This window comes from Centroberyx affinis, unplaced genomic scaffold (assembly GCF_046629955.1).
Source record: "Centroberyx affinis isolate AG114_WGS23_722 - 3 ecotype Tasmania unplaced genomic scaffold, CSIRO-AGI_Caff_v1 ptg001145l_1, whole genome shotgun sequence".
Lineage (NCBI taxonomy): Eukaryota > Metazoa > Chordata > Actinopteri > Beryciformes > Berycidae > Centroberyx > Centroberyx affinis.
In genome coordinates this window covers 92340-110502 of record NW_027279679.1, presented here as the reverse complement: position 1 = coordinate 110502, position 18163 = coordinate 92340, and the positions used below count along the sequence as shown (strand labels likewise).

At 42.1% G+C, this 18163-nt stretch overlaps 1 protein-coding gene across 1 annotated transcript; it reads right to left on the bottom strand.

Annotated features, from left to right (window-relative positions):
* Window positions 1-5920: 5920 nt before the first annotated feature.
* Window positions 5921-16626, bottom strand: slc7a1a (solute carrier family 7 member 1a). Its single transcript, XM_071524083.1, has 12 exons — window positions 16416-16626; window positions 15377-15559; window positions 14827-14985; window positions 14196-14370; window positions 13889-14022; window positions 11220-11442; window positions 10450-10589; window positions 8264-8366; window positions 7895-8100; window positions 7272-7423; window positions 7063-7171; window positions 5921-6105 (listed from the first exon to the last, which is right to left on the bottom strand). The coding sequence occupies exons 1-12, from the start codon at window positions 16600-16602 to the stop codon at window positions 5921-5923; spliced, it is 1956 nt and encodes a 651-aa protein (XP_071380184.1). The 5' UTR covers window positions 16603-16626.
* Between the last annotated feature and the right edge of the window lie 1537 nt (window positions 16627-18163).

Below are 18163 nucleotides of genomic sequence, written 5' to 3'. Positions count from 1 at the left end.
GAGTGTGTAGCAGGACAGCCTCTCTCATCCTGCCTTAAGCTATGACTCTTGCAAAAGGTTTCTTTGAAGGTTTGATCAGTCTCCGACAAAAGCTTGTTTCTAATTCGCTCCATGCATGTTCCTCTCATATTACTTCAAAATGCACTTCTTTAAGCAAATGTCTGCATGATTCAGCAGAATAGTACTCTGAAGTGTTGTTTAGATTAATGACTTTATGATTGACACAGTGTCCAAATCCTTAATAACCCATGCCGGTGAGTGCAAAGGTTCTATGTACAATGTAGCCTAATTATTAATAAGTGGACTTCAACATACAACTATGGGCATCTCAGATTTTGACATACAAGGAAAATTGTAAAATTAAGACTGAGCTATTGAATATTTTCATAAATACAATTACCATGCATTTAGTTTTAGTTTACATGTCTAGAAGTCATTATGCTCAATCTGTCTCTGTTGATATAGCCATGATATATATATATATATTTTTTTTAATTTGACAAAATTGAAAACAATAGAGCATTTCATGCCAACAAAAACATACTGTAAAACAATTGCTGATAAATGCTACCCCCCTATGCAAATGTTTGTAAATCAAGTATCCACCAATTTTTCTTTTTTGTAAAAACTTCTGAGTAAATACCCCACTTAACCACGATAGGCACACAGCATCTCCCTGATATGTTTTTGAGAACATCCCTTGCATCTTCTCTGATGGGCTGACATGTCTCAGTGCAGTGGATCATGATTGGAGTCGGGTCTAAAGCCTAGATAATCTATGTCTGATCATTAGCATCACCCACAGAGACTTGACCTCCTCCATTCATCACATCATCCCCCTCTTCTCTGACCTCACACTCCGACCTGATGCCCTCCATTTACTACTTTTACTCCAGTTACAGTCCGGTCTGCGGGTCGGGTCAAGTTCCATATTATAGTAGGCTAGATAACATTTGTTTAAAAATGCGTATTACTAAGTTTTGTGAAGAAACAAACTGTCAAATTCGCCACTCACAAATTGCACTCTACACACTCTACACAAAGCATTAGGCCTGCGCAGATAAAACATGAGATATATTACGTTTTTAGCTGAAAGCGCTTAACGAGCCCAATCAGCATCAAGAACCCAAGCCTGCGACCAAATCACCACATGCGACACTTTTTCAGGCCACAATGCTGCCACCCGCTAAGCGCTGCATGGTGCAAAAATAACTACCGGATGTTTTCAATTCTACGACTTACCGTTAGGCTATCCCGTTGTTTGTTCATTGAAGAATTTCTTATTTCGCTTATGCAGGAGTTGCGAAACGAAACGCAAGCGTCCCTCCTTCTCTCTCTCTCTCTCTCTCTTCTCTCCTCTCTCTGACTGACTGGGAGCAGGAATGAAATGAGAGAGATGCTGCGGACAGGAGGGAGGAGGAGGAGGAGGAGGAGGAGGGGGCGGCGGCGGCGCGGTGCTGATGCTGCAGCCGACACATGGCTGAGCATCCTTATGTTCAGGCCACCAGTCCTACTCCTATTTCCTTTATGTCAACACATTTGCGCACTCTGTTGGATGTAAGAAGTAATACAAAACGCTTACGCTAGGAACACAAAACTTCAACTCAGTAGATTTAAAGATAGAAAAAAATGTGCCATTTGGAAAGAAAAAGAAATTAGCAGAGTCAGGATTTTGAAAAGCTCGTTTTATTTACAGCAGCACATACGATGATACAGATATGAAAATGGGACATTACACTTAAAGAAATATGAACAAAGGGGAAACAGCAGACAGGGCCACAAAAACATTAAGGCACTTGAATCAAAGGTGGTAATGAACTTGGGTTAGATGGTAGATAATAGTAAATTAAAAGACAACATCATCAGTTTTGACATGGGTCTCATTCATGGGCCATTCTTGCCTTGAAGGGAGTTAATGCATCAGGTCATTATTGGTATGTTTTATATTTGGGATTCATTATGTCATATTTAAATATTGTCCCTGGCTTTAATCAGAACATTTACCTTAAAAAACAATACCAGTGTTTTGGACATATTGTTAGGTAAATGTCAGACAATTGTTTAGCATCTTTATACTGAGATATTTGGTAGGTTATTTGGTTTATGCTGCCCTATTACATCCATAGGCTACAGCTGAAAATATGGATTTGACACCAGAAAATCACATTTTGTGAAAATACTATGCTAACATTAATGAAGTCACATTTTTCTGAAGTTGCATCATTGTACTTCAATGCAGCATTTATACAGCAGGATGTTGCTCTAAGGCAACACTGAATGAAACAATGGTACAACTTTTCAAGAAGTGACCCATTTAGCATAGCACTTTCTTATAAAAAAAAAAAAGATTTTGTGCTTTTTCAAGCCATTTAAATGACATTTTCAGACACACTGGAAGCAAACAATGAGCCAGGCTGCCAAAAAAAAAAAAAAAAACTAGGTCCAATCAAAACAAGAATGACATGATCATGAACCTATCTGTCAGAAACACTGGTGCTGTATTTTAAACACCTCAAGTGCCACATTTTATGTGAAGGCAAGGCTAAAGTCATAGGGTCCAATTCTCTTTGCCATAAGTTGCTCCATCATGGCCCAAAGCAGCATCTGAAGAGAGAAATACACAGGAAGCCCTGAACAGTATACATTAAACACAAACATCTCGAAACAATCATCATCAAGGTCTATGATATTCACTCCTAACAAGGAGAGCGTGCTCCACAACCTAAAGTTGTCTTCACTAAAACATGTATACTCTTACTGAACCGCAATAAATGCTTGGGGTGTAAATTACAAAAACAATAAACTGTGATTAGTTAGATGTGCTTGAAAAAAAATAGGATTATGGGAAATGTGACTTTTCATGTATTTTGCTTACCTGCGCAACTTCTTAATATTTGAGCTTGAAAAAGTATATTGGCAGTATAACTGCCCTAACAGAGATCTTTCAGATGCAGATCAGTCACGGTTTGTCAGACGTTACAAAGTGGTAACCAACCTTTTGTTTCATGAGAAGAATGGATAGAAGACATGAGGCTTTGTCGAAGAAGCACTGATGGAGCATGTGTGATGCTCTGTCTGCATCCCAACATCACATCACATCACAACAGTTAGGCTCATTAATGTAGCATTAAATACAGAAATTACCAAAAGCCCTGCAAAAGTCAATCATAGCATAGGTGGTCAAAGTAATCAAAATTTTAAGAACTGTATGCATTTTCCTTTAGACTGATGTTACTTTTTCCACAACAGCAAGGGTCAAAGTTTTAAAGAGTATTTAACACCAAATCCAAACCCAAATCTGTGTAAATGTGTACATCTAGCACCAAAGATCGGCCAATAGCAGATGGCAATTTCAGCAGCATGCTTTTCACCATTAGTAGCAGGCTTTACACAGATTTGAGTGACTCTTTAAATAGGTTACACTTACTGTACAGGGGGCTTTCAGTGAATGAGAACTGGGCCCACATGTAAAAAATGCTATGCTTATTAGCTCCCAGGAACCTGATGCTGCCATGCAATCATATATGTCTAGTTCAATAATTGCACTTTTTTAACCAAATAAGGTGAATTTTGCCAACCCTGAGAATATAAAGGTTTAGAGTTGCACTGATCATGTAGACACAGTAGAAGCAACATAACATTAGACACTTAGAGGGCTATCTTTACTTTAACGGTACCAAATACCCACAAAGAGATGATCACATATGCACAAAACTCATTAGGCTTCCAAAATAAAAAAAAAAAGCTGTTTCTCCAATTTACAAATAATTTACTGCAAGAAATATAAACAATATCTTATTTACAGAAAACTGATTATGCATATTGCTAATTACACACAGCTACTTCTTGCTTAAAAACCACAGTAAATGTATTCATGGGTTAAAACTGACAGGTTTAAATTGACAAGAGAAAACTGACAATCTAAACTTTTAACAATTAATAGTTACACTTCAATGATTACTCGACAGTTTACATTTGTCAATTTAGTTTAAGCTATGAAAAGATTAAAATATTAGATATTTTTATGAAAAATATAATGGGTAGAAAGTAAATTTACATTGCAACTGTGTGTTATAAGTGTGGCACAATTCCACCAGAGCAAATTCTTAGCACTCTTTTTTTTAAGTAATTGTACTTGGGAAATAAAAAGGTGATTCTGATTCAGAATCTGAAAAAAAGATGACCATGTGTTTAATAGAAAGGCTTAAAGATAATGCTGACACAAATAAACACCATAAAAAGCTCAAAACACACAAACATTACCAAGACCAAATTCAATATTCACCGAAAAAAAAAAAAAATCCTGTACTATCTGTTTTAGAGGAGAAACAAAAAGCTAGGAGCTACAGATGCAATAAGACACAGCAGCCAGCACTGTGAAAATCCACTGACCATCATCACTAATGTTATGTGGCATTAACTGACATTCAGAAACTGTCACTGTCTTCACCTGATGTTCAACATATATCGGGATTCACAAATCAGATTTCAAATGTTTACCTGTGGTATTAAATATCCCCAACAAGGTATTAATATTCTTCCAACATATTCCAATGACTAAGTAACTATAAAAATACCTGTATTCATATAGACAATCCTGTGATGGAGGTGTATAATGGTGTATAATCAGATATCTGTTATCAACCATTAACTCACAGGGTCTCTCTGCTGTTATGCTTCTAGGTGTGTTAATGAATCGATAACAACTGCACAGTGTGCCAGTTTCACTTACAGTATGTTTTCCTGTTAGTCTTTACGCCTAATCACCTCCTCTGAAGCTCTAGACTTCAGGTCAAGAGTAAGGAACTGTTCACCAGGACATCCTGTTTAGTGTATGGAGTTCTTCAACAGGATGTCTTGTTGCAGCGGTTTCTGCAACATTCAGTCAACCCCATGGCCTGTACTGCTTCTTGCCAACATATACATGCTTTTTTCCTGACTTTCATTACAGCCACATTGGCAAAATGAGTCACCAAGCTTTCCCTTTTGCATGTAAAAGCCCGGGGCCCCAGATTACATTAATGCATTCCTTAGGCTGAACATCAGACACATGGAAACCTCTGTAAGCTGCAGCTCCCTGTCGGCCCACTTGCATCTGCAGCCAGTGAGCCTGGTGCCCCCTTGTGTTGGTGAACGACAGTAATTATATCACAGACAGGCCAAGAGTGTTGCAGTCTGTTGCGCAAGCTCCCGCTGGTCAGAGAGGTTAGTGCAGCATTTCAGGCTCAGTTACATAACTGTGTGCAAGTATTCACACACTTGGCATAAGAGCCACACTTGTAGCTACTGGTACCAATCAACATTGATACTGACTGGGTTACCTGATTTTTAGAATTATGCTGTGACTAATTTATCTCAAAATGTAACAGGAAAAAACAGCGAAAAATGGTGTTGAGGTTTGTCAATAAAGGAAAAAAATGTCATTGTATTATTGTTGGTGAACTTCAACACTACTTGCAACCCAGCCCCTCTCCAAATTGGCAGCTAAGACCAAACATGGAAAAAACACTTATGGCCTCCCAGCATCTCTGAGCTTTGTCATGTCTCCAATGTTACCCCTTCCCTCTGGTACAGCCAAGTGATAAAGAGGGGTTTAGGGCTCAAGGCCAAGCACTGGGCAAGTAAGGAGCTCATTGGAAAATAATGAAATATTGGAAGATGTCAATTATGGTTTCACAACTCATATCATTGTATGGGTATTATCACCAATTGTCTGTGTTTTACCCAGCACCTGAAGGGGAAAAAACATCCAAGAGTTTGTGAATTTCAGATCCGAGTTATTTATCATTACCTTCTCAGAAACTCCCAAAAGGGAGTAATGCAAGTGAGGGACTGGGAGTGGTCCTGTCAAAAATTATGTGATATAGAGAGACTGGGGGTCGGGTGGGGTTGAAATGTGTGCAGCATGTTCTAATGGTTTCTAAAAGTCGTCATCTTCCCTGGCCTCCAGGCCATTGTGGAGGAAGGCCTCCTTTTCTGGGGACATGGCCTCTCCGTCGTGGTTGTGTGAAGGCTTGAAGCCGTTCATCTCCGTGTCAGGAGACGAGCGGGCCAGAGCCGCCTCAGTGCTGTGGTGGATACCATAGCAGAAGTAGATCACTAAACCTGGAAAACAGAGTAACAGAGAACATAATCATTTGTAACTGCCGTCATTGTTTTCAAAAAAATCCACATCACTCTATTGTTAAAGTACTAAGGAGTGAAGCTATGACTTGGGCTCTGGTTATCAAAGCCAGAGAAGATATACAACCTACTGTATATAAATCTGTATGTAAAGTCTCATCCCCACTAGCTCTGTTCAACTGGCTGCAGCCTAGTTATGACTTGGTATGAATGGGCTTGAATCTCGATTGATTACCCAGCAAGGCAAACAATGTCAGTATTGCAGGCAAGTCAGAATCTTCAACTTAAAATCACTATTAATTTTCAGCACTAGTGTGTGAGAATAATAGTATAGTGTATAGCCAACTCGAGTCAGGTTTGGCCAGGTTATGAACCATAGCCGGTCAGCTGTGGTCTAATCAACTTGGCCAGGTTATTAACAGACCAGATCCAACTGATATCCAAACTAACAATGACACTGCCAATTGTGTGTCATTAGTCTGAGGGCAGCAGGGTGGTGTAATGAGTAGGGAGACCAAACATCATTCAGCCAGACGGGTTCAAGCCCCCATGTCAGCAGGCACCTGCCCTGCTTAAGTGTCCATGAGTCATGTTGTGTAGTGCAGTGGTTCTCAACGTGGGGTCCGGGGACCACCAGGGGTCCTTGAGGGGGTACCAGGGGGTCCCCAGCAAATGATGAATTGTTAAACTATGAACACTATGACTATTTTGGCCACTGTTATCTCTCTACAGATAGTCTTGGAATTCTGGACAAAATCATATCTAACAATAAAAATACTCCCTGTGCTCTGGTCTCCTTGGGGAGTGGGTCGAGTCAAAAGAGTATTTCCCCTTTAGGGATCAGTACAGTTTCGTAAAAAAAAAACGAAACATGGTGGAATGGCAACACGGATAAACCCTGGAAAAACAACACATGCCACATAGAAATGGAGTACTTACCAATTGCCATCCAGACTGCAAATCGTATCCAAGTGCCTCTGTCCAGCTGCATCATCAGGTAGACGTTGACAAACATACTGATCACTGGGATGAAGGGCAGCAGGGGAACCTAAAGGGCCAAATAGGCAAAGGTTAAGATAAAGGAAACCTCAAAAACTACTACTTTTATTCCACCCGGAGTGAGTTTCTGTACGCAAGAGGAATCACACCTTGAAGGAGAGCTTGGTCTTGCTCTCAGGCTGTCTCCCGATGATAAAGGTGAGCAGCAGACACACCATGAAGATGATGCTGAGAGCCGCGACGTTCCACACTGCAGAGCCTCCCTGCACCGCCATCACACTGAACACCAGGATCAACAGTCCTGCAGGACGGAGAGAGGGATCGAAGAGGACAGGAAGGGGCGAATTCAGTGAGGGGTTGATTTTTTGGATTATCTCAAGTGTAATTCTGCTCAAGTGCTGTGCCATTTCTAATATCTCTACTGAATCTACATCTATTAACGATTTCCCTTCCCTGCACTAACACACTCTCTATCACACTAATGCACTAACACTCTCACACTGCCTCTCTCTCTCTCTTTCACACCCACATACACTCATGAGAACCATGTTAATTTATTTCCATTGCCCTTGTCATCTAATGGATCTTACTGTTGTTCTATTTTCAGCTTCTGTCCTATGTTTCTGTCTTTGGATTCTGTTATCCAATGCAGTTGTGCCTTATCTTGGTATTACCTTTTTATTTTGGCACAGATTATTGCTTGAATCTTATTATTTTTTTAATAATTGTATTTTATCACTGTTATTTGCAGATACTAGGCATGATCACTTACCCAGGGCAGATGCACAGATGTTGACAGTGAAGCCGGACCGTGCAGACGGCTCGAGGTTGTCGGGGAACAGGAGGGTCTTGAAGCTGAACCTCTCCTCCACGCCGGGCAGGATGCCCATACTGGGGACGCTGATGCCGTCGCTCAGCTCCACCTCCTCCTGCGTACTGGCCATCTGATAGTCCAGACTGGGCTGCTCCGGCTGGTACCTGACACAAACAAGGAAACACACACACACACCAAGCTGTTTTCACACTTATTCCTTACTCTGCGTGTACCACAGTACAATGCTGTTTTTTGATGGCCCGGTTGCTAGGTGTAGGAGCAGGACATTATGTCAGTCCCTATGCTTATGTGTGTTTCCCCACTGACCTGAGCACCAGGACGCACGCAGCCACTAATGTGTAGGCCAGCAGAGTCCCAATTGACATCAGGTCCACCAGGTCCTTCAGGTCAAACAGAAAAGCCATGATAGCTTCAGAAGGGGAGAGAGAGGGAAACAGAGAGAGAGAGATGAGAGAGTATTTGTTGACCTTGAAACTCAAAGAACCTTCATTATAAACTTATTAGAAAAGTATCAATGTGTTTTGAAGATGCCCCTCTGATTTTACATACACATTTCTGGAATCTAGGTCTAGTGTGTGTTAGCTGTTTTTGTGTCCTCCAAACAACCAGGTATTAGTTTGAAGTATTTAAGTAATAAAATGGTCTTTCAAATAGCAAGCATTTCTGGGTTGATGAAGCCCACCAATATGTTTTTATCTTCTCGTCATGGATATGACACAAATATATCAATATGCAATAATAACACATAAGGCACATACAGTCCTTCCCAACAAACATAAAAAATATGTGTTCAGTCAGGACCACTTTAGTCAAAAGAAAACCTTTATTGCCATTTGCAGGCTCTGTTCTGGGAGCTCCCTGCCCGGAGAGCAGCAGCAAAGACCCCCCGTACATAACAGAGCAGGCAACAATGACAACAGAAATGACATTGTTTAAGTCAGACACAGCATGTAAGGTGGGGGTGGAAGCAGGTTGCAAGCGGCTTGCAGAGGAAGCAGCAATGGCAGGCAGACTGAAGCAGCACCCTGTATGAGATTTGCCAATTGAATGCATAGACCTGCCTGAACGAACGCTATGCTAAATTTTTGGTAGTCATCACAGAACTGCATCTGCTACAAAAACAACCCTATTCTAGGGGAAGCAAGTAATATTAAGAGTTGAATACACGTTTGGAAAGCACAGGTCACAGGTCATGGTTGCGACATTGCTGTTGTAGATGTTTTTTTTAGCATCCATTGATGTCTGCTGTGTTTGTATTCCTACTCATATTTTGTTTTATTTTTTTTCAAAAATCACTAAAAGACCATGCTATGTTTATAAACTACCAAGCAAATTTAGTCAAAAAATACCGCTGTGAAAAAAAACCATTGGGTAATATACAGTATATATAAATATACCACATGCACATCATCTCATGCATATCCTTTCTCCTTTTCCTCTTCTCCATCACTTTTCCTCCTTCCTCTCTCTCCCCAAATACATGCCTCTCTCGTCTCTTTCCATCTCCCTCCCCATCCCCATTTTTCACGCTCTTGTGCTTCTTACCAGACATAACCCCGGCGGCCATAGTGGAGGTTATGGGGGCCTTCCTCTCGCTGACGCGGGCCAGGAAGGAGAAGAGCAGGCCATCCCGCGCCATGGCAAAGATGATACGGGGGAGGGGGAACATGGAACCCAACAGACTGGGGGTGGCGCAGGGAAGGGAACATCAAGTTGGGGTGATTGGTAGGTGCAGGGTAAAGTACAAGGGGAGAGGACACGGAAACGGAAAGGGGTCAGTAAGGGAGAAAAGGGAAAATTAGAGAAGGGGACGAATATGATCAGCAAGATAGGGGTTTCAGAGTTGGGGCTAAAGAAAGTGAATGGGGATATCAGACTGGTTGTACTGTAGAACACCAGGGGCGTAGTGTTAAACCCAGGTTAGGCTTTTCTGATGCCAGCATGCAAAACTTCACTACTTCACAACTCTCCCCCTTCAATGGCAAATATGGTGCTCCACATGCTGTTAGTCTCTGTTCCAATGCAGGGTGTAAAACATGACTTCAGCTCTGCAAAGAGGGCACAACATTGACTGACCCTGGACCATGCATTTTAGTTTGGTAACTATATCCCTCTCTAAACCACCATGCCCTGAGGTCTCTTAAAGTTTATTAAAGAAGAATGTTAAGCCACTGACCCAGGTTAGAAGGATGACAAAGTCCAGTTTTAATCTGGACTGCCAGAACTAAACCAACTGAAATGTGCACTGGCCATGTAAGAGAAGATCAAAGTCTTATATTACACCGCCAACACCCATTACTTCAGTCCATTCTGACATTATGACCATTTAGCGATGCCCTTTGCACACTTGTGTGCTGATTTCTGGCGGGTTCTTTCAAACACAATTCAATTGGCAGGCGAGAGTGTCTCAACCCAGCACAGCTCAGCCCAGCAGTGTGAAAAGAAGCTTTAGTGAACGAGGACGCTTTTTAACATGCGTGTTAGTGTCTCACCTGCCACCATGCCAGAGGTGAGGGTTGCGGTTAGCGGGGTTTTGGTGCGGGGGCTGATCTCGGCCATGAACTTGAATAGCAGCCCATCGTCGGCCATAGCCCAGATCACACGGGGCATGGGGAACATAGCACCCAGCAGGCTACCAGGGCGGAAGACCAGGATATGTAGTATGCACAAACACTTAAACATGAACACCAGCATACACTTACACCCACCAGGATATACAGTGAGCACAAACATGTGAAAACAGACACCAGATCACATGTAACATACATTGGGCATAGCATACATACAAAATAAGAATTATTATTATTATTATTATGCCATGCACAAACAAGTTCAAAATAGCACACATCAACCAGAATGGCAATATGTATTCATATATATCTGCATCACAACAACTGAGCGCTAAATTTATTATGTTTATAATTCAGAACCATTAAAAACATGGTGTCAGATGATAAAAAAAATAAAATAAAAAAAAAAGACACAGCTTCTGGTGGCGTGAGTCGGTGTTACATAAGAATGGCACAGATTGATGGTGCAATGTATTCTTAGAAATGTCTGCTCATATTTTAGGCAGAGGATCAAATGCCTTCCTGAGTTAAATATACACTCACATACACGCACGCACACACACACACACACACACACGCACGTAGGCAAGAGAGCACATGTGCATGTGTATATGTATGAGCATGCAGGTAAGACTAAGGTTAAGGCTGTACATAGTGCATGTGAGTGCATGTGAGTGTGTATATGTGCTTACCTAGTAGACAGAGCGCAGAGTGAGCCTACAGCCACCGCATATTTGGCTCCTCCCCAGCCTACATATTTGAAAGCTACAGGCAGAGGGCTGTTGCTGTCCAGCAAGTAGTATGGCATCATGAGGGTGAGGGCAGCAGAAACGCCAAAGTAGGCCACAAAGCAGATGAGTAGAGAGGAAACGATGCCAATAGGGATGGCTCTCTGGGGGTTCTTCACCTCTTCACCTGTGGGACAGAGGACAGAGACAGTGGTGTTAAAGTTGTCAAGTGGTTTTAACTTGTTTCCAGACCTATCAAGCTTATTTCATAATATTTTTAGTCAAATTATCTCACCGCACTGGCAGATAATCTTTTACCAAGTAAATGTCCTGAAACAAGTTACATTATCCTGAAAAAAAAAAAAAACAGTCAAATTTGTTGAAACCGGTAAAATGATCTGCCAATGCAGTAAGATAATTTCACACAAAAAATAAGCTTGGTAAGTCTGGATACAAGGTGAAATAACTTAACAAGTTTGTCATGTTTTTGCAGTAAATAAGGTTTCTACTGCCTTGCAGCACACAATGACCAGAATATATCAAGGGGTGATCAATACCGATGAATCAGTGATTACTTCACCAGATGCTGAGATTTCTGGCTTTCACAACTCACTTTCTGGCCTATAATCTGCTTTGGAACAAAAACTCCCCACCCACTGCAATTTCAAGACACTCTCAATCTCCTCTTCCCACCTACTCGCATCATCAACTGCTCAAAAATGGAAGGCAGTGCCACCAGCAAGGGACTGGCGCTGCAAGACATTCTGTTCTCACACCAAAAAAGCAAATGTCTTTTGGATCCCTGCTCTAATTAGCTAGCTTTCTCATTTCTACTGTGAAAATGTGATGTGGATTGTGAGACTTGTCAATGGTGTTCCAGTTCCTGCTGGTTGCACACACACACACACACTTTAATGGTCTTACAAGCAATAGTCTTGGAATTAGACTTTGGACTGAGACGTATGTTGTTAATTAGATTGAATGTATACAGGCTGCTGGCCTTGTATTTCAGACGGGTAAAGATGAAGCTTGGTCTCTCAAAACTACACATACCCAGGTCGTCAAGGCAAATTACTTCCAGCATCACAGATCAGTAGCACTGTTTGGTGGCTAGGAGAAGCACTTAAACGTTAAAACTGCTCAAGTGAAAACTATTTTTGCTGTTGTATCAACAGCTTTAGTATCAACTCTTGGAGTTAAAGGCTAGATTGATATTTGTTACCTGCAAATTATGTTTACCCAAGTGGGAGCAAATTCAACACTCAATAAACACTCATATGAACAAAAGTTCATATTTTTTTCTAAATAATCATAATCTATTCAAATACAGCAACAACAGTATTTGTGATTAGTTGCTATGCACCTCTGTTTGGTGATAAATATACACATTTTTAACACAAGGCTTGAGCAGATTCCACATTATACACATTGTTCCTATTTTATGGTGCCACAGGCAGAATGTCAGCAGCAAATGTGGAAAACTGTACAAATAGATGTATTAAGAAATATTTTGTGTGGTATTTTGCAACAAATTCAACAAGGAGCTTATTTTTCCTGTACTCCCAGAAGACTGAAACAGCCAACTATTCAGCTGCAGGCGATTATGCAACAGCTCTCCTTATGAGAACACTCAGGTCTTGTTCGGCAGTGAAATCACATAGTGATGATGGGGTGTATATAAAGCTGTCTGGATCCTGTCCTGCACCACTATACATGACAGTGATAGCTACATGTTGATTAGAAGGCCAGGAGTCAGAAACATAAAAGGCGTGAGAGGTGTGTGTGTGTGGGGTGGGGTGGGGTGGGGGTGGGGGGTGGGGGGGGGGGGTTCTGCCACTGTATTGGCAGAGGTTTTTATTGAATACCCAATAAACCATGCATACATGGAGGATCAAGATGTGGGTTGGAAGGGGGGGAATAATGGCTTCACGCCAACTACAACTGCAATCCAGAATACACACACACCGATGATATAGTGGCTTGGGGCTGTCTGAGTGTGTGTGAAACATGCCCCCACAAGCCCAAGCAATTGCCCAGGGTGAATATCACTCCAACCAATTACAATTCAGGAAATGGAGGGGTGGGAAAAGGCAAGGGACCTGAGAGGAGGAAAGCTGGAGAGGGTTTTGTAAACTTTCCCTCTATTGCAACTCAAAGGCCTTGAGCAGAGTTAACAGATCAGAGACTACTTCAAACCTCTGATCAATCCACACACACACACACACACACACACACACACACACACACACACACACACACACACACACACACACACACTGAGTTCAGATCAGCGCAGTGTGGAAAAACATGGGGAACAACTTACCCCTCAGCCCCACATCATTATTTACCCCTCTGACTTGCGTCACAGGGCTTGGCGCTGCGCCAGGAGCAGATCTGGGCCAAACACACCAAACTCCATCTTTTCTCTCTATACCCTGCCCTCTTATGTAATACTCCTGGATGTTTAGACAAGCTTGGGATAGAAATGATCCCAACCCCAGATCCAATTACACAACCCCCCAAACTGAAACTCAACCACAAGGCAATGAAGGGGGTATCAGATGTGGAGCAGGAGTGGAATAGGGCCAATAAAGGTGGCCAATAAACGTTTTCTGGCTTTGTCCCACACTGACCTGTGGTGGCGATGCAGTCAAACCCCACAAAGGCGTAGAAACAGGTGGCAGCGCCCGATAGGACGCCTGTGAAACCAAACGGCATGAACCCGCCCACTCCCAAACTCTCCTTGGTTGGCAGGAACTCTGTTACACTGAGACAACAGGGGTGAAAGAGTATTTAAAAACATGCATTGACACAAAATCTGACCTGTTACGGATGAATTATTTATAGGCTACAAAGGGTCAAATAACAAATGTCTTATAGAACAGCTACATTTGTGCTCAACAAGTGAAACAAGTTGAGTATGTATGATCCAGTGCTTACTTGCTGGAGTTACTGGTGTTATTGGCATGTAGAATCTGTTCAGGGTCTAGCTGCCAGTTCTTCATAGTGCCTTTAACCAGTCCAGAGACCACCATGAACAACAAGACCAGGATGTTGATGCACGTAAACACCTTGTTCACCATTGCTGACTCTTTCACTCCAAATGCCAGCAGACCTGACAGGAGGAGAGAAGAAGAGAAGTCGGGAAAGAAAAGGAAAGTAGTGAGTGGAGGAGGAGAGGCAACAATGAAAGAGAGGGGTGGAGGGGAAGACTGGTGAATAAATTTAACTTGTTACACCAGCTCTGCACACTCAAATTTGTACGGTAACTATCAGGACTGGATATGCGCCCCTGCAGCAATCTCAACTGTTGTGAGTGTATGTGTTTCAGGGGTAGGGGGATGGGGCAGTGCACATTTGGTGTGTTCAAAGTGCAGTTTGTCATGCTGACAGAGCTGTGATGCAAAAGTGATAATGCATTTATGTGTGCCAGAGTATGTGCAACTGGCTTTTTGTCACAGTGATATTCCCAGCGGTCAAATAGATTGTGTGTGTGTGTGTGTGTGTGTGAGAGAGTGAGAGTGAGAGTGAGAGAGAGGGAGAGAGAGAGAGAGAGACAGACATTTCCTACCTGTGAGGGTGATTATGATGAGAACAGCAAACATGTCGGGGTATTCTGCCAATATACCCGGTGCGTTCATAGACATATACTGTCTGCAGAAATGCTCTATGTGCTTCCCTATCAACTCATCAAATGTAGCACTCCATGCCCGGGCCACACTGGAGGTACCTGAGAGGGAGAGAGAGGGAGAGAGAGGGAGAGGGGGTGAAATAATAATAATAATACATTTATTTGTATAGCACCTTTCAAGCATAGAGCACAAAGTGCTTCCCAGAATAAAGAAAGATAAAATACAAAAATACAATGGTAGAAACAGAGATATAAAATGCAAACACAGGGATGAAATATAAAAACACAATGGTAAAAACTGTACAGAGCACTAACATGTAAAGAGCATGATGGGCATCATGAGGGAGGGTACTTTTATAGAAATGGGTAAAAAATAAGTCACCTTTTACCCAAGTGTGACTCTTGGATCTCTTGTAGTCTCTGACTTTTCTGTGTTTTTATCATTGAACTAAAACAACATAGTAGGAACTGTGTGTCGCTTCATCTTTACCGATGATGTAGGAGAGGATGAGGTTCCATCCGGTGATGAAGGCCCACAGTTCCCCCACAGTGACGTAGGAGTACAGATAGGCTGAGCCTGTCTTGGGAACACGGGCTCCAAACTCGGCATAGCACAGACCAGCCAGCACTGAGGCTAAGGCTGCTATCAGGAAACACAGCACAATGGCAGGACCTGGAGGAAAATGGAGATCACATCATAAGAGACTTGTGCTATTTCTGCTAGGCTTTAATACATCTCATAATCATTTGAAATAACATGACCTGAATCCTTCCAGAATAAATCCCTTCAATCAATCCCCATTTATCACAAGAACTGGCACACCGCGTCACACTAATTATCCTATTGCCCTTGTCATGAAAAACTCAGAAACAAGGGGTAAAAAGGTAATTTTGTCATCGACACCAATGTATTCTCAACATTCACTCGGTTTGTTTCTGAAACGCCACTTTAAGGACAGGATCATTTTTCACTCACATCAGAGTGAGAGTCAAATTTAAAATTCACTTCATGAAGAATGTAGTTTAGTCTAGGATTCAACTGAAATGGGTTTTGAAGGGCGATACGGATACTGATATTTTTAGACTAAAGTTGCTGATTGCTGATATTTTGTGCCAATATGCAATACTTTTATATTTGACCATTTCCGGTATCCCTGCCAGAATTGTATTATTGTGTGGAAACTGAAACAGCCTCTGAAACAGCATTTAAATCATGGGACACTAAAACTCTCCACTAAAAGCGACACAAATGAAAATCATCTATAGTTCGGTTAGCAGCTCCTTAACACATGGAAACCCATCCCACCTATTCAAAAAATCTATTTACTAAAACCATTATTGAGCAATTAAATTAATCAATCAAATACATAGACAATATAATTTCATCGCAGATTTTACAGACTGTTTTTATGTAGCTGTGGTCAGGGAGGTCCATATTTAAGGCCAATATCGGCCCAATATATCAGCAAACCAATCCATCAGTCTAATCCTAGTTTTCATCTAGTCTAACTCTGTTCCCGGCAGCATACCTGAATTCTCTCGTGCGACGGCACCAGCCAGCACGTAGACGCCGGCGCCCAGCGTGCTGCCCACGCCCAGCGCCACCAGGTCGAAGGTGTTGAGGCATCTGGACAGACGGGACTCCTCCGAGTTACAGTTCACCACCTTCACCCTCAGCAGCTGCTTCCCAAAACCCAGCAGCTTCTCCAGCGCCATGGATCACAGTCGGGCCTCGGGGGTGGGGGAGGGGCGGGGGGGGGGGCAATCGGGGATCAGAGGCCACAGGGGAGAGGGGGAGATGTCACACACACCTGACCAGGACAGAGAGGAGAGGGAAGATGGCAGTTATGGTAATTATACTGACTTGAACAAAGCATGTTCCTGTGTCTTGGCTGGTGAGCTTTAGCATCAGCGCAGATACTTTTTCATTTTGCTGTTAGTCAGCACGGTATGTTGCACTAAAAACACCCCTCTGTTACAGATATTTATACAGATATTTTCTCCAAAATATTATATTGTCGTTTACTTAAATATCATTTTAGGTAACTGATGTTCTCAAAGAGGAGAACTGCAAGTAACCAAATCAAACAGACTGTAACAGAGAACACAGCACCACAGGAATAAGATTTCAGTGAGGAAGCAATTACTTACAGTATTACTACTAGAACAAACATACACCAACAGTAGTCTGTACACTCTTCAAGTCCTAGCGTCTTAGGAATGACACCACATGTGTCTTTGTGTGAAGTGTACATATGGATCTATGTGTCACATTTACAAGCACATCTGTAAATCTGGGTCACACAGAGGTTAAGTGTTACAGACTGAGTAAGGGGTTCGTTCGAACCACAAACTTGTTTTCAGTAGCACACGGTTTCCTGAGGTGTTACATAACGCAACCCAAATCCACAATGTGTGACGGCTGGCCAGAAGAACCAGGGGCCCATAGGGATAATCCATCTTACTGCTGGATACGCTGCAGACATATGTTACATAACACAACTCACAGGAGAGGAGGCAAAGCCCTCCGATGGACTGTTCCACACAACAAAAGAGGCAGGAATCATAAATCAAGACACAAAAACACTTTCTTGAAATATGCAAAGGGGCTTCATCACGTTGTGTTACTCCTACACATAGTAGAAGTAACGTTTACGACCTGGTAAGACAGCTAGTATTGAAAGGAAAGAGGTTGCCTATGGTTGGGATGAAAGCACAGTACGAACAGGGGAAATTAGCCATTAGGTTCTATGCTCAAAGTAAACAGGGATGAACAACAAAACATTTACAGTAGGGATGTAAACATATTATTTGATTACAGAAAACGAGTACTCTGTTACTAAATTACATGTCTTCATCCCTAGTTTGCAAGTAAGATACCTCGGGAGACAGAAATAGAGTCTACAGTGACAAGAGATAATAGATCATATTTAAAGAATACATTTCCATTTTGCTTCTCACTAAGATTTCCATATATAGGTGAAATAAAGTTAAACTAAAAAGAAAAAAAAAAAAAAGCAAGACTGCGCAAGACTGCTTTGGAAGCAGTGCAAAGACCCCCAACATGCACGCACACACATGCACACGCATGCACACCCTAACAGGTTTGTCTTTCTTTGGCAACAGGCTATTTTCCGACTTAACCCCACTCACACACACGTGCGCATACACGCAAACACACACACACACACACAAAAATCAAAAAGCAAAATGAGACGGACTGTCCTCATGATAAATATAAAAAAGAGGGGATGGAGAGAGCAGCCAACACAGTTTG